Source organism: Pseudophryne corroboree, chromosome 2 (genome assembly GCF_028390025.1).
Source record: "Pseudophryne corroboree isolate aPseCor3 chromosome 2, aPseCor3.hap2, whole genome shotgun sequence".
In the NCBI taxonomy this organism is placed as follows: Eukaryota; Metazoa; Chordata; class Amphibia; order Anura; family Myobatrachidae; genus Pseudophryne; species Pseudophryne corroboree.
The window spans coordinates 492,691,951-492,715,081 of NC_086445.1; the positions used below are offsets into that span (position 1 = coordinate 492,691,951).

At 46.6% G+C, this 23,131-nt stretch overlaps 1 protein-coding gene across 1 annotated transcript in view; it reads left to right on the forward strand.

The window, feature by feature from the left end:
- Positions 1–2,996: 2,996 nt before the first annotated feature.
- SYAP1 (synapse associated protein 1) overlaps positions 2,997–23,131 on the forward strand; it is a 52,305-nt gene continuing 32,170 nt past the window's right edge. Inside the window, exons 1-3 of the mRNA XM_063953942.1 lie at positions 2,997–3,378; positions 18,518–18,636; positions 20,198–20,264. Coding sequence (XP_063810012.1) covers positions 3,183–3,378; positions 18,518–18,636; positions 20,198–20,264 — 382 coding nt within the window. The 5' untranslated portion in view covers positions 2,997–3,182. The remainder of the gene's footprint in view (positions 3,379–18,517; positions 18,637–20,197; positions 20,265–23,131) is intronic.

Consider the following 23,131-nt stretch of genomic DNA (forward strand, 5'->3'; position numbering starts at 1 on the left):
CAATGCACAGTAAAGACTGGATCTATATCACAGGGTACTTGTACTATATAACCCTGACTAAATGCACTCTTTCTTAACTAACACTGTCAGCAGACATGTAGTGTCCTGTAAAATGCACAGCGCTGACATGCAGGCGGCTTTACAGAGGAGGATTTGCCCAAACAGTCCCAGGATCAGCTCAGCTTGTCCTAACAGCGCCCAAACGCTGACTGGGAGTGAGGGAGAGAGAGATATGCAGCTCCAGGGCGGGCACATTTACTCTAAATGACTCCTTGGGGCTGGGGGAGGGGCTACAGGTCAAAGCCTTATCCCCCTGCTGGACTTCACCACCGGTACTGTGGGCTTATAAAAACTGTTTATGAGAGGAAACCGACCTGTGCCCTTGCCCTGGTGGTCTAGAGGGGTCCCTATACTGCCACAGTGTCCATGCAAGCGCGCGGCCCGCTCCCACCGGCCGAGCTGGATCGCGATTTACAGCGGGTCCCGCCAAGGGTACACACTTACCTCCTCCCTGAGTGCGGCCACGCAATCCAGGAGAAAAGTGGTAGTGTGTGTGTGACTAACTGGAAGAAACCGGACCCTCCACTGTAAATACCCGGCAACCAGAGCGCGGGAGTATACAGCACCGCTGGGGGAGGTGATGGAGCTGCAGCAGGAGATGTCTGACGGACATCTAACACAGTCAGTGTCTCTGCTGCAGCCCTTGAAGTCTTCATTTTTCATTAAAAGCTTTTTCTCAGGGCTGCTGGAGCAACCCCCCCCTGTTTTGTATGCCTGCTTACTGCATGGCACCAACTACAAAACTGAGCTCCTGTGCACGGAGGCAGGGTTATAGAGGGGGCGTCGCTATGCATTCTGGGAAGAAGGTCAAAGTTTTGAGCCTTTTGGTGCCTCGGATCAAGATCCTACTCTACACCCCAATGTCATTCCCTGTGGAGCCCAGTGTACCCCGCAGCAGAAATGGTGCTATACTGGAAATTGGCCAGTGCTTCAGAAATGTTTTAAATGGGTTGCTAGTTCCTGATTGGCTGCCAGAGTCAGCTAAAGCTAATAAGTATTTCCATTGGAGGTACCAAGGTCAGATGACTAAATCTGATATTGCGGTGGACATACACCGGAGCCGGTGAGACTTAAGTGAAGAGGGAGCCGATGTGGCGTGGAGCTGCATTGGACCAGAATGCTGGAGGTGAGCAGCAGGGAAAAAGAAGATCTCACCACCCACAGGGGGAAGCAACAAATTGTGACAAAATTCTGAACTTCTGTTTTTTTGAGAGTTTATTTTATAACCAGAGTGCAAGCTATATTCTTTAACAGCCTCAAGGGAAAGAATTGAATGTTTCTATGAAAATCACAAATGCGATCATGTGAGTGTGAGCACCACCATAGACTCCATTGAAGTTTGAGTTAGAATGGATCATGGCCAACAGAGGCACAAATTCTCAATTATTAGTGCAAAGGTAACGGGAGAATGGGGGGGGGGGGGGCCTTGCTGAGTGCCACTGGAAATGTTGAACGGCAAGAACCACACCCCATTATCCAACACAGTAACGCTAAGATTGCGACATAGAGTCTTGATTCCCTCAAGGCATCGATCCAATAAATCGAAACATAAACGGCAAGGAAATTTGTTTATACGCCTTCCTGGTGTGAAGCATGAGGATCAAGGCAGGAGTTTTCCGAGTGTGAATGGCATCAATTGTATGTCTAGTATTACCAGAGGTCTGTCAGCATGAGATGAATCTGACTTGGTCAATATGAATCAGTGATGGAAGAGGTGGACTGAGAGGCAGATTAAAGTTTAGAGAGAGAGAGATAAAGGTGGTTATTCAGGTTTGTTAGTAACCCAAAAAAGCACACTAATGGGCAAAACCATGTTGCACTGCAGGTGGGGTAGATGTAACATATGCAGAGAGATTTAGATTTGGGTGGTAAATATTGGCTGCTTTATTTTTACACTGCAATTTAGATTTCAGTTTGAACACACCCCACCCAAATCTAACTCTCTCTGCACATGTTATATCTGCCCCCCCGCAGTGCACATGTTTTGCCCATTAGTGTGTTTTTTTGGTTTTCTAACAAACCTGAATAACCCCCAAAGTGCTAACCAATCCGCTCCTGTCATTTTACAAACTGCATTAAAAAATGACAGGAGCTTTTTGGTTGGTATGTTATCTTTCTCCACTTTTTCTCACTACGAGCTTTCTTAAATATCCCCCTAAAGGCCTGACATACATCAGCAATTGATTTGGCCTATTTGTGTAAATAAATCTGCAATGTATGGGGTTCACAGATTGCCAATTCCAAACAAAAAGTGATTGGGATTGTTAAATCAGGTTGTCCAACATGTTGGATTTCACAGATTAATTGGGGCGGTTGATTTCTAGTGTATGGTAACAATCAACAGATTTGCAGATTGTGTCTTGTAAACCAATGAGCCTTCTAAGATTGTCAGATCTGTATTTGCTGAAAATGATCTACCGATAACTGAAAAATAGCTGTAATGTATGGGTGTGAATTGGGGAATCTTTTAAATCTGGGTAAAAATCTCAATCTGCAAAAAAGAATTTGTGATTGCTGATGTATGTGGGGCCTTAAGGCAGGAGTTTAGAATACATTTTGAGATCTACAGTACTGTAGATTTCATAAAGAAATTGGACTATAATTTGTGCAGTTTGCTGGATCAAGTCCTGATTTTGGGATTCCAATGTTTGCTGATGTGGTAGCGACATCAAGAGATAACCCCCTCTAAAATTCTATTAAAGAAGTCAGCTGTAGAGCCAGTATTTTTTATTATTATTTTTTTTAGTACCGGGGTGTAAACCCATCTTGGACATAAATTACGGAGGATTTAAGATCCCTTATAGCAGTTGTGTCTTATCATTTGACTCCTCGGCAGACGCGCGCGCACTCTGTGCGGTAAACAAACTCGCGTATGTCACGTGTCTGCCAGCGAGATGATGGGCGTGGCAAAGACTGGTGACAGTGGTTGTGAGAGGCTGCCGCTGCTGACAGTGCCACGTGATAGCTGCGGCTTATCCCATTTGTCAGGCAGTCTGTTGTCACGAAAGACCAGGAAGTTTTGATCGATCGAACAAGAAGACAACAACATCCCCGGGCACCGGCCCTGAGCGAGCAGCATCGGTGTCGGCTTACGGGAGCAGAGACTGGGCACAACCGCTGTCATGTTTCGTGGTCTGGGCAGCTGGCTGGGGCTGGACCCGGGCTCGGACACACAGGCTGCCGAGGATAAGGAGCAGAACCAGCAGGACGCGGGCGAGGAGAGGAACGCCGACAGTGCGGAGCATGAAGACAGGGGGCCCGCGGAGCCCATACTGGAGGTGGAGGATGTGCTGCTCACACAGGCCAAGGGCTTCGGGAGTGAGTAACCTCGTGTGCTGGGCAATAATAATCAATGCATACATGCCCCCAGTGTGCTCCTGCTAGTGTAAGCGGCTCTGTCACAGGCTGCCCCTGATACTGTCACTGGTATCGGTATCTTTCCTGATAACCTGTTATCTCTGGTGTGCTCTTCTGGAGCAGATTAATCAAAGAGTGGAGAGAGATAGTGCCAACCAGTCAGCTCCTAACTAATTTTTCAAACACAGCCTGTAACATGGCAGGAACTGGCTGATACACTCTCTCCACTCTTTAGTGACTCTCCCCCTGAAAACCAGCAATGTACAGTGTAGGACCAGTAAGTAGCCCCTGCTGTGGAACCCAAGGGAAAAAGTTGTAAGAAGGGATCTGGACCGAACGGCCTCTACTGTTATATTCATGGTTCTGCAAACATAAAGCTCTAAAAAAAAATCTCTTGATCTTGAGAGGTTAGATACAGAATTTTCAGTAGTGCACCCTCACTCCTGTTAAAATATTAATAGGCTCAATTATCAATGAGTGATAAGTTTCACTGTGAGGGCAGGATGTACTAAGGGAAAAATGCGGTAAAATGAGGTTTTACCGCATTTTCAAATGTAATAAGACCCCACCGCCGGGGGATACCCTATAGATGCCTAAGGGTTTCATCCCGCCGCTCACTACGACCTCCCTCCACCCGGTCCCCCTCCTCCTCTCCCCCACAGCACAGCCTTTTCTCCTTCCACTGTATGGGGGAGAAGGAGGAGCACGGGGACTCCAGGCACACGTCACCTCCCGGGCTGGGAGGTGATGGAAGCCGCCACAAACCCTGTCCTGCGGACCATCACTGATCGCAGGACACCCCTGGCATCGCTTTGCGGTACTAATTGCATATGTTAGTACATATGCAATTAGCATCATTGCGATGACCCGCGATCAGTGATAGTACATCCTGCCCAGGGTGATAAATTGCACCAGCCAATCGCCTCCTAACTGTCATTTTTCAAACACAGCCTGTGACATGGAAGTTAGGAGCTGATTCTTGGTGCAATTTATCACTCACAGTGAAATTTATCACTCATTGATAAATACGGGCAATAATGTGAGCCATACTTACCTTATGCCACTCCTTATTTCAGTTATACTGTATCGTACAGTATAACTACAAAATACATACAAAATTTCCCAGAGTGTCCTGGAGGCTTTAATTTCCAGGGTGCTATACAAGACTCCTGAGACATTGGGGCAGCCACACACAAGCTTCCCACTTCCCAAGGGTTTGATGACACAAGTCACATTAAGAATTGATGGGATCGTCCATGTTGATGCAATGATTGTGCTATGCTCCATACACACCTTCCTTAAGGTACTTATTAATAAGTTGGCAAGTATGCTGCAAGGTCTGTTTTGAGCTTTTAATAGCCTGTCTAAGGGGCATTTCAGTTGACTCTGGTAATTTACCACGGGCCAAATCATCTCCAGGACTATTTAATTAGTCCCGAATGCAGTCCGCAGGCTGCAGTTAACGGAGGAAGAGGGGTGGGGTGGGGTGGGTTCTGGTTGGGCAGATCCAAAAGTTAATCCCCCAAAAAATTAGCCAGTTTTCTCGGTGCTGCCAACACATTAACATATAGAAACCAAAAAAATATATATTTTTTGTTACTGTTGTGGATTGGTTACACTGGGGAGGATCCTTGCTGGGTTAAAATTGCAGGGTATATATGTGAAATCAACATTAACACATAGGTCTGGAAGCTCATCCTGGACTTGATGTGTTAACGCCTGAAAACAGTTATGGGTGTGAAAGAGGGGCTCTAATTGAATAGCCCTTGGCGTTAAAGCCCGACTCTACCACCCTTTTTTCACACCCGTTAAATTAATGGGTATGATTGAAGTCCCTTAAGTGCCCATACACCTAAAGATTAATCTTCCAATCTGGCTGGTTGGAACGAAAATCTGATAATAGATAGGAGTAAATGACAGTTGACCATTTGAAATGGTCAACTGTCATTTGCTCCGATCCATTACCAGATTTCCGTTCAAACCAGCCAGATTGGAAGATAAATCTTTAGCTGTATGGGTCAGTGTAGTTGTACAAGGTGTGTGCAATAAGCTTCTGGATGCACAAAAAGTATTCCATTTATAAACAAAATGAACATTACATTTTTTCAAAGTATTAACCAGAGGAGTTTATGCATGGCATGTGCTCAAACCACTTGGTGCATCTGCTGGCCCAGTCCTAAGCATTTATGTCTTCTACATGCTGGATGACGGTCTCCACTGCAGCTTTTGGTAACTCAAAACAGATCACACGCATCTTGCGCTTGATTTGTGGTAACACGAAGTCGCAAGTGACCAGGCCTGGACTATACGGCGGATGACCAAGCTCCTGGATGCAGTCATGGGCCAGAAAATCCAACACTAGAAGATTCTGTGCTTTCATCCAGTAAGAGCTCAGAGCCCCTGCATGATGTTTAATCTGGTTTCTCTAACGTCCTAAGTGGATGCTGGGGACTCCGTAAGGACCATGGGGAATAGCGGCTCCGCAGGAGACTGGGCACAAAAGTAAAGCTTTAGAACTACCTGGTGTGCACTGGCTCCTCCCCCTATGACCCTCCTCCAAGCCTAAGTTAGATTTTTGTGCCCGAACGAGAAGGGTGCACACTAGGTGGCTCTCCTGAGCTGCTTAGTGAAAAGTTTAGTTTTAGGTTTTTTATGTTCAGTGAGACCTGCTGGCAACAGGCTCACTGCATCGAGGGACTAAGGGGAGAAGAAGCAAACTCACCTGCGTGCAGAGTGGATTGGGCTTCTTAGGCTACTGGACATTAGCTCCAGAGGGACCGATCACAGGCCCAGCCATGGATAGGTCCCAGAGCCGCGCCGCCGGCCCCCTTACAGAGCCAGAAGACAGAAGAGGTCCGGAAAATCGGCGGCAGAAGACGTCCTGTCTTCAACAAGGTAGCGCACAGCACTGCAGCTGTGCGCCATTGCTCTCAGCACATTCACACTCCGGTCACTGAGGGTGCAGGGCGCTGGGGGGGGGCGCCCTGAGACGCAATAAGAACACCTTGGATGGCAAAAAAATGCATCACATATAGCTCCTGGGCTATATGGATGAATTTAACCCCTGCCAGAATACACAGAAAAACGGGAGATAAGGCCGCCGAGAAGGGGGCGGAGCCTATCTCCTCAGCACACTGGCGCCATTTTCCCTCACAGCTCCGTTGGAGGGAAGCTCCCTGGCTCTCCCCTGCAGTCACTACACTACAGAAAGGGTTAAAAAAGAGAGGGGGGCACTAATTACGCGCAGTATTAAAAATACAGCAGCTATAAGGGGAAAAACACTTATATAAGGTTATCCCTGTGTGTGTGTATATATATATATATATATATATATATATATATATATATATATATATATATATATATATATATATAGCGCTCTGGTGTGTGCTGGCAAACTCTCCCTCTGTCTCCCCAAAGGGCTAGTGGGGTCCTGTCCTCTATCAGAGCATTCTCTGTGTGTGTGCTGTGTGTCGGTACGTTTGTGTCGACATGTATGAGGAGAAAAATGATGTGGAGACGGAGCAGATTGCCTGTAATAGTGATGTCACCCCCTAGGGGGTCGACACCTGAGTGGATGAACTGTTGGAAGGAATTACGTGACAGTGTCAGCTCTATATAAAAGACAGTGGTTGACATGAGACAGCCGGCTGCTCAGCTTGTGCCTGTCCAGACGTCTCATAGGCCGTCAGGGGCTCTAAAGCGCCCGTTACCTCAGATGGCAGATATAGACGCCGACACGGATACTGACTCCAGTGTCGACGGTGAAGAGACAAAATGTGACTTCCAGTAGGGCCACACGTTACATGATTGAGGCAATGAAAAATGTTTTACACATTTCTGATAATACGAGTACCACCAAAAAGGGGTATTATGTTCGGTGAGGAAAAACTACCTGTAGTTTTCCTGAATCTGAGAAATTAAATGAGGTGTGTGATGATGCGTGGGTTTCCCCCGATAACAACTGATAATTTCTAAAATGTTATTGGCATTATATCCTTTCCCGCCAGAGGTTAGGGTGCGTTGGGAAACACCCCCTAGGGTGGATAAAGCGCTCACACGCTTGTAAGAACAAGGGCTCTACCCTCTCCTGAGATGGCCGCCCTTAAGGATCCTGCTGATAGAAAGCAGGAGGGTATCCTAAAATGTATTTACACACATACTGGTGTTATACTGCGACCAGCAATCGCCTCAGCCTGGATGTGCAGTGCTGGGTTGGCGTGGTCGGATTCCCTGACTGAAAATATTGATACCCTAGATAGGGACAGTATATTATTGCCTATAGAGCATTTAAAAGATGCATTTCTATATATGCGTGATGCACAGCGGAATATTTGCCGACTGGCATCAAGTCTAAGTGCGTTGTCCATTTCTGCCAGTAGAGGGTTATGGACACGACAGTGGTCAGGTGATGCGGATTCCAAACGGCATTTGGAAGTATTGCCTTATTAAGGGGAGGAGTTATTTGGGGTCGGTCTTTCAGACCTGGTGGCCACGGCAACAGCTGGGAAATCCACGTTTGTACCCCAGGTCGCCTCTCAACATAAGAAGACGCCGTATTATCAGGCGTAGTCTTTTCGTGGGCAAGCGGGCAAAAGGTTCCTCATTTCTGCCCCGTGACAGAGGGAGAGGAAAAAGGCTGCAGAAATCAGCCAGTTCCCAGGAACAGAAGCCCTCTCCCGCCTCTGCCAAGCCCTCAGTATGACGCTGGGGCTTTACAAGCAGAATCAGGCACGGTGGGGGCCCGTCTCAATGAATTTCAGCGCGCAGTGGGCTCACTCGCAAGTAGACCCCTGGATCCTTCAGGTGATATCTCAGGGGTACAAATTGGAATTCGAGACGTCTCCCCCTCGCCGTTTCCTAAAGTCGGCTTTACCGATGTCTCCTTCTGACAGGGAGGCAGTTTTGGAAGCCATTCACAAGCTGTATTCCCAGCAGGTGATAATCAAGGTACCCCTCCTGCAACAGGGAACGGGGTATTATTCCACACTGTTGTGGTACCGAAGCCGGACGGCTCAGTGAGACCGATTCTAAATCTAAAATCTTGAACACTTACATACGGAGGTTCAAATTCAAGATTGAGTCACTCAGAGCAGTGATTGCGAACCTGGAAGAAGGGGACTACATGATGTCTCGGGACATCAAGGATGCTTACCTTCATGTCCCAATTTACCCTTCTCACCAAGGGTACCTCAGGTTTATGGTACAGAACTGTCACTATCCGTTTCAGACGCTGCCGTATGGATGGTCCACGGCACCCCGGGTCTTTACCAAGGTAATGGCCGAAATGATGATACTCCTTCGAAGGAAGGGAATTTTAGTTATCCCTTACTTGGACGATTCCCTGATAAGGGTAAGATCCAGGGAACAGTTGGAGGTCGGTGTAGCACTATCTCAGGTAGTGTGGCGGCAGCACGATTGGATTCTCAATATTCCAAAATCGCAGCTGATTCCGACGACTCGTCTTCTGTTCCTAGGGATGATCCTGGACACAGTCCAGAAAAAGGTGTTTCTCCCGGAGGAGAAAGTCAGGGAGTTACCTGAGCTAGTCGGGAACCTCCTATAACCGAGCCAAGTCTCAGTACATCAATGAAATGGTTCTGGGAAAAATGGTGGCTTCCTACGAAGCAATCCCATTCGGCAGATTCCACGCGAGAACTTTCCAGTGGGACCTGCTGGACAAATGGTCCGGGTCGCATCTTCAGATGCATCAGCGGATAACCCTGTCACCAAGCACAAGGGTGTCTCTCCTGTGGTGGTTGCAGAGTGCTCATCTTCTAGAGGGCCGCACATTCAGGACTGGGTCCTGGTGACCACGAATGCCAGCCTGCGAGGCTGGGGAGCAGTCACACAGGGAAGGAATTTCCAGAGCTTATGGTCAAGCCTGGAGACATCACTTCACATAATTATCCTGAAGCTAAGGGCCATTTACAATGCTCTAAGCTCAGCAAGACCTCTACTTCAAGGTCACCCGGAGTTGATCCATTCGGACAACATCACGGCAGTCACCCACGTAAACAGACAGGGTGACACAAGAAGCAGGGGGGCAATGGCAGAAGCTGCAAGGATTCTTCGCTGGGCGGAAAATCATGTGATAGCACTGTCAGCAGTATTCATTCCGGGAGTGGACAACTGGGAAGCAGACTTCCTCAGCAGACACGACCTCCTCCCGGGAGAGTAGGGACTTCACCCAGAAGTCTTCCACATGTTTATAAAACTCGACAAGTATTGCGCCAGGTCAAGGGACCCTCAGGCAATAGCTGTGGACGCTCTGGTGACACAGTGGGTGTACCAGTCAGTGTATGTGTTCCCTCCTCTGCCTCTCATACCCAAGGTACTGAGAATTATAAGATGGAGAGGAGTAAGCACTATATTCGTGGCTCCGGATTGGCCAAGAAGGACTTGGTAACCGGAACTTCAAGAGATGCTCACGGAGGATCCGTGGCCTCTACCTCTAAGAAGGGACCTGCTCCAGCAAGGACCCTGTCTGTTCCAAGACTTACCGCGGCTGCGTTTGACGGCATGGCGGTTGAACGCCGGATCCTGAAGGAGAAAGGCATTCCGGATGAAGTCATTCCTATCCTGATCAAAGCCAGGAAAGATATAACCGCAAAACATTATCACCGCATTTGGCGAAAATATGTTGCGTGGTGCGAGGCCAGTAAGGCCCCGACGGAGGAATTTTTCAACTAGGTCGATTCCTACATTTCCTGCAAACAGGAGTGTCTATGGGCCTGAAATGGGGGTCCATTAAGGTTCAAATTTCGGCCCTGTCAATTTTCTTCCAAAAAGAACTAGCTTCAGTCCCTGAAGTTCAGACGTTTGTGAAAGGGGTACCTTATATACAGCCTCCTTTTGTGCCTCCAGTGGCACCTTGGGATCTAAATGTAGTTTTTGGGTTCCAAAAGTCACATTGGGTTGAACCACTTAAATATGTGGAGTTAAAATATCTCACATAGAAAGTGGTCATGCTGTTGGCCCTGGCCTGGGCCAGGTGCGTGTCAGAATTGGCGGCTTTATCCTGTAAAAGCCCTCATCTGATTTTCCATTCGGACAGGGCGGAATTGAGGACATGTCCTCAGTTTCTCCCTAAGGTGGTTTTCAGCGTTTCACCTGAATAAACCTATTGTGGTGCCTGCGGCTACTAGGGACTTGGAGGACTCCAAGTTGCTAGACGTTGTCAGAGCCCTGGAAATATAGGTTTCCAGGACGGCTGGAGTCAGAAAATCTGACTCGTTGTTTATTCTGTATGCACCCAACAAGCTGGGTGCTCCTGCTTCTAAGCAGACTATTGCTCGTTGGATTTGTAGTACAATTCAGCTTGCACATTCTGTGGCAGGCCTGCCACAGACAAAATCTGTAAAAGCCCATTCCACAAGGAAGGTGGGCTCATCTTGGGCGGCTGCCCGAGGGGTCTCTGCTTTACAACTTTGCCGAGCAGCTACTTGGTCAGGAGCAAATACGTTTGTAAAATTCTACAAATTTGATACCCTGGCTGAGGAGGACCTGGAGTTCTCTCATTTGGTGCTGCAGAGTCATCCGCACTCTCCCGCCCGTTTGGGAGCTTTGGTATAATCCCCATGGTCCTTACGGAGTCCCCAGCATCCACTTAGGACGTTAGAGAAAATAAGAATTTACTTACCGATAATTCTATTTCTCGTAGTCCGTAGTGGATGCTGGGCGCCCATCCCAAGTGCGGATTGTCTGCAATACTGGTACATAGTTATTGTTACCAAAAAATCGGGTTATTGCTGTAGTGAGCCATCTTTTCTAGAGGCTCCTCTGTTATCATGCTGTTAACTGGGTTTAGATCACAAGTTATATGGTGTGATTGGTGTGGCTGGTATGAGTCTTACCCGGGATTCAAAATCCTTCCTTATTGTGTACGCTCGTCCGGGCACAGTATCCTAACTGAGGCTTGGAGGAGGGTCATAGGGGGAGGAGCCAGTGCACACCAGGTAGTTCTAAAGCTTTACTTTTGTGCCCAGTCTCCTGCGGAGCCGCTATTCCCCATGGTCCTTACGGAGTCCCCAGCATCCACTACGGACTACGAGAAATAGAATTATCGGTAAGTAAATTCTTATTTTTAGACAATCCACCGTTTTCTCTAACGTCCTAGTGGATGCTGGGGACTCCGTAAGGACCATGGGGAATAGACGGGCTCTGCAGGAGACATGGGCACTTTAAGAAAGAATTTATATTCTGGTGTGCTCTGGCTCCTCCCTCTATGTCCCTCCTCCAGACCTCAGTTTGAATCTGTGCCCGGACGAGCTGGGTGCTGTTCAGTGAGCTCTCCTGAGCTTGCTGTAAGAAAGTATTTTGTTAGGTTTTTTATTTTCAGGGAGCTCTGCTGGCAACAGACTCCCTGCATCGTGGGACTGAGGGGAGAGAAGCAGCCCTACTCTCTGAAGATAGGTCCTGCTTCTTAGGCTACTGGACACCACTAGCTCCAGAGGGATCGTACACAGGATCTCACCCTCATCGTCCGATCCCAGAGCCGCGCCGCTGTCCCCCTCGCAGAGCCGGAAGACAGAAGCCGTGAGCATAAGAAGCAAGAAGACTTCGAAATCGGCGGCAGAAGACTCCAGTCCTCACTGAGGTAGCACACAGCACTGCAGCTGTGCGCCATTGCTCCCACACACACCTCACATACTCCGGTCACTGTAAGGGTGCAGTGCGCAGGTAGGGGCGCCCTGGGCAGCAATTGGGACCTCTTTGGCAAAAAGTACACATATATACAGTTGGGCACTGTATATATGTATGAGCCCCCGCCAAAAATTGTACATTGAAGCGGGACAGAAGCCTGCCACTGAGGGGGCGGGGCTTCTTCCTCAGCACTAACCAGCGCCATTTTTTCTCCACAGCTCCGCTGAGAGGAAGCTCCCCAGGCTCTCCCCTGCAGATACACGGTAGAAGAGGGTAAAAAGAGAAGGGGGCACATAATTAGGCGCAAAAATCATTATAAACAGCGGCTACTGGGTTAACATTAAGTTACTGTGTTATTCCTGGGTTATATAGCGCTGGGGTGTGTGCTGGCATACTCTCTCTCTGTCTCTCCAAAGGGCCTTGTGGGGGAACTGTCTACAAAAAGAGCATTCCCTGTGTGTGTGGTGTGTCGGTACGCTTGTGTCGACATGTTTGACGAGGAAGGCTATGTGGAAACAGAGCGGGAGCAAATGAATGTGGTGTCTCCGCCGACGGCGCCGACACCTGATTGGATGGATATGTGGAAGGTTTTAAATGATAATGTTAATTCCTTGCATAAAAGGTTGGATAAAGCTGAAGCCTTAGGACAGTCAGGGTCTCAGCCCGTGCCTGATCCTATGTCGCAGAGGCCGTCAGGGTCTCAGAAGCGCCCACTATCCCAAATTGTTGACACAGATACCGACAGGGATTCTGACTCCAGTGTCGATTACGATGATGCAAAGTTACAGCCTAAATTGGCTAAATCCATCCGTTATATGATTATAGCAATTAAGGATGTGTTGCACATCACAGAGGAAACCCCAGTCCCTGACAAGAGGGGGAAAAAAGGCAGGTGGTGACCTTTCCCCCTTCACACGAGCTAAATGAGTTATGTGAAAAGGCTTGGGCATCTCCAGATAAAAAACTGCAGATTTCCAAACGGATGCTTATGGCGTATCCTTTCCCGCCAACGGACAGGCTACGCTGGGAATCCTCCCCTAGGGTGGACAAAGCTTTAACACGCTTATCCAAGAGGGTAGCCCTGCCGTCACAGGATACGGCCACCCTCAAAAGATGCTGCAGATAGAAAGCAAGAGGGTTCCCTGAAGTCCATTTATACACATTCAGGTACCTTACCGAGGCCAGCGATCGCATCGGCCTGGGTGTGTAGTGCTGTAGCAGCATGGACAGACACCCTGTCTGAGGATCTTGATACCTTAGACAAGGATACTATATTAATGACCCTGGGGCATATAAAAGACGCTGTCCTATATATGAGAGATGCTCAAAGAGACATTAGTCTACTGGGTTCTAGAATAAATGCTATGTCGATTTCTGCCAGAAGGGTCCTGTGGACGCGGCAATGGACAGGTGATGCCGACTCAAAAAGGCACATGGAGGTTTTACCTTACAAGGGTGAGGAATTGTTTGGGAAGGGTCTCTCGGACCTGGTCTCCACAGCTACACAACCTAAGAAAGCACCGTATTACCAAATGCAGTCCTTTCGATCACAAAGAGGCAAGAAAGTCCGAGGTGCGTCCTTTCTTGCCAGGGGCAGGGGCAGAGGAAAGAAGCTGCACAACGCAGCTAGTTCCCAGGAACAGAAGTCCTCCCCGGCTTCCACTAAATCCACCGCATGACGCTGGGGCTCCACAGGCGGAGCTAGGCCCGGTGGGGGCGCGTCTCCGAAATTTCAGCCACAAGTGGGTTCACTCCCAGTTGGATCCCTGGGCAATAGATATTGTATCTCAGGGATACAAGCTGGAATTTGAAGAGATGCCCCCTCACCGATACCTCAAATCGGCCCTGCCAGCTTCTCCCCTCGAGAGGGAAATAGTGTTAACTGCAATTCACAAATTGTATCTTCAACAGGTGGTGGTCAAGGTTCCCCTCCTTCAACAAGGAAGGGGTTATTATTCGACCATGTTTGTAGTACCGAAACCGGACGGTTCGGTCAGACCCATATTGAATTTAAAATCCCTGAACAAATACCTGAAAAGGTTCAAGTTCAAGATGGAATCGCTCAGAGCGGTCATCGCAAGCCTGGAAGGGGGGGATTTTATGGTGTCTCTGGACATAAAGGATGCATACCTTCATGTCCCCATTTTTCCACCTCATCAGGCGTACCTCAGATTTGTGATACAGGATTGTCATTACCAATTTCAGACGTTGCCGTTTGGTCTCTCCACGGCACCGAGAATATTTACCAAGGTAATGGCGGAAATGATGGTACTCCTGCGGAAGCAAGGGGTCACAATTATCCCATACTTGGACGATCTCCTCATAAAAGCGAGGTCAAAAGAGCAGCTGCTGATCAGTGTAGCACGCTCTCTGGAAGTGTTACGACAACACGGCTGGATTCTAAATATTCCAAAGTCGCAGTTGATTCCTACGACTCGTCTGCCTTTCCTGGGCATGATTCTGGACACAGACCAGAAAAGGGTTTATCTCCCAATGGAGAAGGCTCAAGAACTCATGACACTGGTCAGAAACCTATTAAAACCAAAACAGGTGTCGGTGCATCACTGCACGCGAGTCCTGGGAAAGATGGTGGCATCATACGAGGCCATTCCCTTCGGCAGGTTCCATGCGAGGACCTTTCAATGGGATTTACTGGACAAATGGTCCTGATCACATTTTTAAATGCATCGGTTAATCATCCTATCCCCCAGGGCCAGGGTGTCTCTCCTGTGGTGGCTGCAGAGTGCTCACCTTCTCGAGGGCTGCAGATTCGGCATTCAGGACTGGGTCCTGGTGACCACGGATGCAAGCCTCCAAGGGTGGGGGGCAGTCACACAGGGAAAAAATTTCCAAGGTCTGTGGTCAAGTCAGGAGACTTGCCTTCACATCAACATCCTGGAACTAAGGGCCATATACAACGCCCTACGTCAAGCGGAGACCCTGCTTCGCGACCAACCGGTTCTGATTCAGTCGGACAACATCACCGCAGTGGCTCATGTAAACCGCCAAGGCGGCACAAGAAGTAGGGTGGCGATGGTGGAAGCCACCAGAATTCTTCGCTGGGCGGAGAATCATGTAAGCGCACTGTCAGCAGTGTTCATTCCGGGAGTGGACAACTGGGAAGCAGACTTCCTCAGCAGGCACGACCTCCACCCGGGAGAGTGGGGACTTCATCAAGAAGTCTTCACGCAGATTGCAAGTCGGTGGGAACTGCCACAGGTAGACATGATGGCAACCCGCCTCAACAAAAAGCTACAGAGGTATTGCGCCAGGTCAAGAGACCCTCAGGCGATAGCTGTGGACGCACTGGGGACACCGTGGGTGTTCCAGTCGGTCTATGTATTTCCTCCTCTTCCTCTCATACTCAAGGTGCTGAGAATCATAAGAAAAAGAGGAGTGAGAACAATACTCATTGGGGGTAATTCCAAGTTGATCGCAGCAGGAACTTTGGTAGCAGTTGGGCAAAACCATGTGCACTGCAGGGGCTGCAGGGGGGGGGGGCAGATATAACATGTGCAGAAAGACTTAGATTTGGGTTATTTTGTTTCTGTGCAGGGTAAATACTGACTGCTTTATTTTTACACTGCAAATTAGATTGCAGATTGAACTCACCACTCCCAAATCTAACTCTCTCTGCACATGTTATATCTGCCTCCCCTGCAGTGCACATGGTTTTGCCCAACTGCTACCACAATTCCTGTTGCCATCAACTTGGAATTACCCCCATTGTTCCGGATTGGCCAAGAAGGACTTGGTATCCAGATCTGCAAGAAATGCTCACAGAGGACCCGTGGCCTCTGCCTCTAAGACAGGACTTGTTGCAATAGGGGCCCTGTCTGTTCCAAGACTTACTGTGGCTGCGTTTGACGGCATGGCGGTTGAACGCCGGATCCTAGCAGAAAAAGGCATTCCGGATGAGGTTATTTCTACGCTGATAAAGGCTAGGAAGGACGTGACGGCTCAACATTATCACCGTATATGGCGAAAATATGTTGCTTGGTGTGAGGCCAGGAATGCCCCTACGGAGGAATTCCAGCTGGGCCGTTTCCTTCACTTCCTACAGTCGGGAGTGACTTTGGGCCTAAAATTGGGTTCCATTAAGGTCCAGATTTCGGCCCTGTCCATTTTCTTTCAAAAAGAACTGGCTTCTCTGCCTGAAGTTCAGACTTTTGTAAAGGGAGTGCTGCATATTCAGCCCCCTTTTGTGCCTCCAGTGGCACCTTGGGATCTTAACGTGGTGTTGAGTTTCCTGAAATCACACTGGTTTGAACCACTTAAAACGGTGGAGTTAAAATATCTCACGTGGAAGGTGGTCATGCTATTAGCCTTGGCTTCGGCTAGGCGTGTGTCAGAATTAGCGGCTTTGTCACATAAAAGCCCCTATCTGGTTTTCCATATGGATAGAGCAGAATTGCGGACCCGTCCACAATTTCTGCCAAAAGTGGTGTCATCTTTTCATATGAACCAACCTATTGTGGTGCCTGTGGCTACTCGTGACTTGGAGGATTCCGAGTTACTGGATGTGGTCAGGGCTTTGAAGGTTTATGTAGCCAGAACGGCTAGAGTCAGGAAAACTGAGTCGTTGTTTATCCTGTATGCATCCAACAAGCTGGGTGCTCCTGCTTCAAAGCAAACTATTGCTCGCTGGATCTGTAACACGATTCAGCAGGCTCATTCTGCAGCTGGATTGCCGCTGCCAAAATCAGTTAAAGCCCATTCCACAAGGAAGGTGGGCTCTTCTTGGGCGGCTGCCCGAGGGGTCTTTGCATTACAGCTTTGCCGAGCGGCTACTTGGTCAGGTTCAAACACTTTTGCAAAGTTCTACAAGTTTGATACCCTGGATGAGGAGGACCTAGTGTTTGCTCAATCGGTGCTGCAGAGTCATCCGCACTCTCCCGCCCGTTTGGGAGCTTTGGTATAATCCCCATGGTCCTTACGGAGTCCCCAGCATCCACTAGGACGTTAGAGAAAATAAGATTTTACTTACCGGTAAATCTATTTCTCGTAGTCCGTAGTGGATGCTGGGCGCCCGTCCCAAGTGTGGACTTCTTCTGCAGTGCTTGTATATAGTTATTGCTTGAATAAGGGTTATGTTATAGTTGCATCAGGGTTGAACTGATGCTCTGTTGTTGTTCATACTGTTAACTGGGTAAGGTTATCACAAGTTATACGGTGTGATTGGTGTGGCTGGTATGAGTCTTGCCCTGGATTATCAAAATCCTTTCCTTGTACTGTCAGCTCTTCCGGGCACAGTTTCTCTAACTGAGGTCTGGAGGAGGGACATAGAGGGAGGAGCCAGAGCACACCAGAATATAAATTCTTTCTTAAAGTGCCCATGTCTCCTGCGGAGCCCGTCTATTCCCCATGGTCCTTACAGAGTCCCCAGCATCCACTACGGACTACGAGAAATAGATTTACCGGTAAGTAAAATCTTATTTTTGTCCTGCAGCAATGATTGTTACGAGAAATAGATTTACCGGTAAGTAAAATCTTACTTTTGTCCTGCAGCAATGATTGTTTTATTGGTGACACTGGTGATGAGCATGTGACGGTTGTTCAGTCCTAAACTATGGGATTGTAATAATGTGCCTGTCTATTATTGAACACTTTCATAATGGGTCATGTTACAAATGAGTACCCATTTTAATGAAAGTATGTAGTTTAAAGATGGTGCAAGATAGGTGGTTACTGCCTCTGACAATACTACAATTCTAGGTGGAATATTTTCTCTTTAGGATGTCTCCTGCAAACGTGTTCGGGTACATTGGCTCAAATGTATTATGGGGGGTATTCATTTAGTGCCATTTTCTTCGGCTAGCCAAAAAAAAACGGCACTAATTCGACGTTGGTGTAGTCAATTGCGGGCGTTTTCTCCCATTTTTGAGTCCCTTTTCGCCCATGCCTTTTCGGGGGTTTTTTGTGGACGAATCGGCATGGACAAAAATGGACCCAAAAATGGGCGAAAACACCCCGCAAATTCACTAAAACACGTGGATCGGCAGTGAATTCGCCAATCCACGTGGTTTTCGCCCGTGCCGGTTTTTTTGGCCAGTTTAAAAAATGGCACGGGCATTAAATAGGTCGAATGTAGTTTTTCGCCTGGACGAAAGAACCTGCACTAAATGAATACGCCCCTAAGCCTTAAAAGTGATAAAGTGGAGACGGATAAAAAGTGATAAATGATCAGCCAACCAGCTCATAACTGTCATTTTTCAAACACAGTCTGTGACATAACAGAAAGCTGATTGGCTGGTACTTTATCACTATTTATCCATCTCCACTTTCTCTTGTTAAGGTTTAATACATTTGGGCCCTTGTCATCCACACTTAACAGTATGAACAAAACCTAGCAGCAGGGGTGGGTCTAGCAGGCCACCATATATTAAGCAATGACTGTGTATAAAATTCAAATATCTGTGGTCTGGTTCCATTTTATTCTTTGTTCTTGTTCCAGGTTATCTCTTGAACTTTGCTTCACTTGCTACAAAAAAAATATCTGATTCTGTGTCTGAAACTGCGCACACCATCAAAAAGTCTGTTGAAGAAGGCAAGATTGATGGGATCATTGATAAGGTATGCACTCATCTGCTTATTTAAAACTGATTGTTGCTATTGTAGATTATGGGTAGAATAAGCCTATTTCAAATGAGTTGCTCAGTAATGCCCATACCAAAATGAATGTTCCCTAATTTAAATTGTATGTAGAGATTTTGAAGAATTATGACATTTACAGAAAAACAACTTTCAATTGCTGCAAATTATATAGTTCACATATATCTAATTGTTGATAATAAATGTTATTTAAGCTTTCCTGAAAGGCAGACTTGAAATATCAGGTTTCAAGTTTAAAGTGGATCTGTCAGATTCCTGTTTTTGGTTTGTTTTTCACTACTAATAGCTGATTCAGCTATTAACTGTGCTTTCTCCCCTTCCCGAGTTGACTTCGCCATTACAGAGTTCGTTTCTATTCTGGAACAAGATTTCTCAGACCAGAACAGGAAAGAGGAGACTGACTACACCTACTTTTATTACCACATATTCCACGGCGCCTTGCCCCTATACTCCTTACCATGGGATGTAGTTATGTGACTGGCGGTCAGGAGACCGCTGGCTACATTAACTCCCCCTACATCCCGCACCTTCACAATCCCGACAGTCGGCATGCCGACCAACGGACTGTTCCCACTCGTGGGTGTCCACGGCACTGAGCCCACCGCGTTGCAAATGCGGCGAGCCCACAAGGGGCTTGTTGCACTCCATCCCGCTGGCATTCCGCTGCTGGCGTCAGTATGCTGACCAACGGTCACACAGTACACCCCCCCCCCCCTACCACATGTATTCACACTTACTGGTTACATTTTGGTTGGGAGCCAATGAACCTACCATAGGTCCATGACTATTCCCAGAATCTACATATTTGTCTGAAAAGGAAAAATATTTGGACAGAAAGATCGGGGTGGCCAACTGGAGAGCCCGAGTAAAGAAAGAATTGCGAACCCCCCCCCAGTTTTTCATAGGTGAAATTTTTTCGGGACTAAATGGATAACCCCCTTAAGGTCGTAGTGGGAATCGAAACCATGACCAAAACACCTCTAGTGCATGATGACAAGATTATTTTTAGTGGCTTCAGTGAGAGGTATTTAATTTAATTGGCTCTAACATGTCTGCGGCACTGAAAAGTTGAAAATATATAAAATACTCATGATCTAATTTGCTTCTCACTGCACAAGTGATCTTTTATATGCTTATGTCCACAGACATTGAAAATGGATATTTTCTCAAAGCTTGAAAAGAGATAAAGTACCAATCAATCAGCTACTAACTGACATTTTTCAAACACAGCCTGTAAAATGACAGAAGCTGATTGGTTGGCTCTTTATCTCTTGCCAAATTGATTAATATCCACCTTGTCTAGTAATGTACATTTATAAGAACGCAGATATTCAAATACATAATCAATTGACTTTGCTTCACATGTGCTTTACTTGGTGTTTTGGAAGAAAATATTTTCGTTTTCTGCAAAACGTGATTTTTATTATTATTATTATTATTATTATTATTATTATTATTATATATATATTTTTTTTAATACCATAACTGAGTTATCACGATTTAATGACTCCTTATTTTACAGACCATCATTGGTGATTTCCAGAAGGAACAGGAAAAGTTTGTACAGGAAAAGAATGTAAAAAAGACAGGTATGTGTTGCCATATCCTACTTCATGACTTTATTTAAGCAACAGTTGCCTTGCAGAATACCCACACAGCCTCCTGGAATGATCACCCTTTCTATTTTTGTTCAGGGCTTTATTTTGAATTGGATATTTATGTAAAAGCTGTATTGGAAGAAGTTGGAAGTCTACAATTTTTACAAACACACACTACTGATCACTATGTTTTCCATGTAATGTGCTGCAGGTGCCTGGTCTATCCTGTTTTACTAGTCTGCTGTACGGAATCCTGTTCACTATCATTTGATTCATTTGTTTGTTTTTACGACTGATTGCATTCTTATTTGTACTGTTAATTTATCCTACTTTATTATTTTTGTTCTCTCGGTGCTGGACAATTCCCTATGCACACGCAAACCTGCACATCCAATTAATATGACGTTTCTTACACTTTTTTTCTTTTTCTTCTCTTCTCTACAGTGTTTGCAAATTTAACTTAAATCAATCTTCACTATTAGTCATTATTGTACATTTGATTTCTGATGGTTTTAAATATTGACATATTTTAATTTTTGGGGTCTTTTAAAAGCACTCTTATCACTGACCTATTTTAGTGCAGGATGCTGTTCTTGTGGGAGGAAAGGATTGGCTTGTGGAAAAGCTCACTTTGTAAGGAATTCCATGAGACCTCTGAAACACCTTCCTTCATCTGAGACTCTTTTAGTGAATTCCTGCCCTTGTGGAGCCGTTGTGGGCACTGACTGGCACTGGTTCAGTCGATGTCTGACTTGGTAAAACTTTATAAAGTTTCCGCTGGCGGATCAGGCCAGGGTAGCTACTGCGCCTGTTTTCTCAATGTGCAGTTCCGGCTCGCCTGCTCCTGGCTGGGCTGTTAGACTACCCAATCAGTATCTGATCCTCCTTGGCTTTGTACCGTGGAGCGTACGGCATCAGGGTTTAGAATAGTTTCCTCTTATTTGGAATGCTTTTCAGAGGATACTCGGCTGCATGCAATGCAGAAGCATCTAACCTCCTTTTAGGTCTCAGTGTATCCTAGGTATTCTTGCCCTGGAGGATAAGGATTTAGATTCTTCCTTCAGTCATGGTGTGGAATACCTCATTGCTGCAGTATGCCACTCTGAACTATTTGGATGTGGATTCCCAAGCAGAGGCTGTGAGTCAGTTTATGCATAGACTTAAAGTCGGTACACTCCCATCTTAATTGGATCTTTCCAATCTCATTGAGGAGGTGTAGAAGGCTCTGGATAAAAAAAGTTCTCCTTCCCTCATAAATTTGCTTCACTTTATCCACATCCAACGGATGTGAAATGCCTTCCAAAGTTGATGCTACAGTATTGCGTTTGGCTAAACACATGGCTTTTCCTCCTCAGGGCTCAGCGTCTTTTAGAGATCCGCTAGATAATAACCCTGGAGCATTTTATGTGCTACAGGGTTATTATCCAACCTTTTATTAGCCTCTGCTCGAGCTATAGAGACTTGGGCCGACAAATTCACCACCTTCACGACGATTAATCAAAGAATTTCCTTCTGAAATAGATGGAACAGCTTTGCAGTGAGGCTGTGCAAGACGGTGCTCAGGTGGCTACCAAAGTTTCAGCTATGGCTGTCTTGGCCCGAAGGGCTCCTTGGCTCCGCACTTGGACTGCGAATTTGGAATCCAAACGCTCCTTGGAAGCTTCTCTGTTTGGTGAAGGCATTCTTTTTGGGCTGGGTAACGGGATACAATTATTGCCCAGACTACCGGGAAAATTACTTGTCTTCTGGTGGCTGTCCCTAAATAGTGGGCTCCACGTTTCTGAGCTTTTTGCTTCTCCTTTTGCGGCAGAGCATCTACTAGAGGTCAGTCGGCCAGAGGCCGCTTCTTCTCCAGCAGGTGTTCAGCATCAAATTACAGATTTTCTGGTGCTAACCGATGCTCAGGAGCCAAGGCTCAAGAGAATAGTTTAGATGTCTTTCACAAATATGTTCAGTCAATACATAGGCACATGTGAGAGAGAATCGGGTGCACAATTAGGAATTTAAGAGTAATACCACCTTAGCTTATATAGGGGGAAAAGGATTCAATAGTGCATATACCTCAAACGTTAGAATTGTATAATTATGCAGCTCCTAAAATAGACAATCTGGATGTCAATTAAACATAAGAAATCATTGATAACATGTATCCAATGATAAGGAGCGCTTGAAGAATTAAATAAACGTTTTAATTACATATAGTAAACATTGTCACCGTTACATTAAAATTGACTCTGGTAAAACGTTTGAAATTGTCTGATAATAATGCATGTATTATTCACATGTAGGCACAATGATTTTCCAGGATAATTATAATCTCCTTCGGTGGAAAAGTGTTCTGTTTCCAATAAGAATAGTCAATGTTGAATCGAATATGTTATGCTCATACCCCAACTGTAGTAATTGAAAGTTCTCACCCTTGCTGGATGGATGGAATGATTATCTAAAGGCCTCTCACGGTACTTGTAAGTTCAGCCCTTAGCTGCAGACAGGTAGCGATGTGCGTGTCCTTCGTACCATCAGCAGAGTTGATTATTAGCAGCGCTGTACCTGGCTGGCTGTCCCGGAGAGACTATTGTGTGGAGTCTCCTACAGATGCCTGGTGCGGGGCTGCCACCGCATCGGTTTTTCACCACCGTTCTTCCCTCGGATGTGAAGAAGAGGTTGGCATTGGACCAGGTTATCTATTCTCTCCTTTTAGACTGCATCATCACTCCAGTTCCTATACTGGAACGGAAATGGGGCTCATTTAGGCCAATCTTAAATCTTCATGCCTTGAACACCAGGTTGTGGGTAGGTTATTTTCGGATGGAATCTCTTCAATCAGCATGTAGGCCAACAAATATTTGTCTTCATTG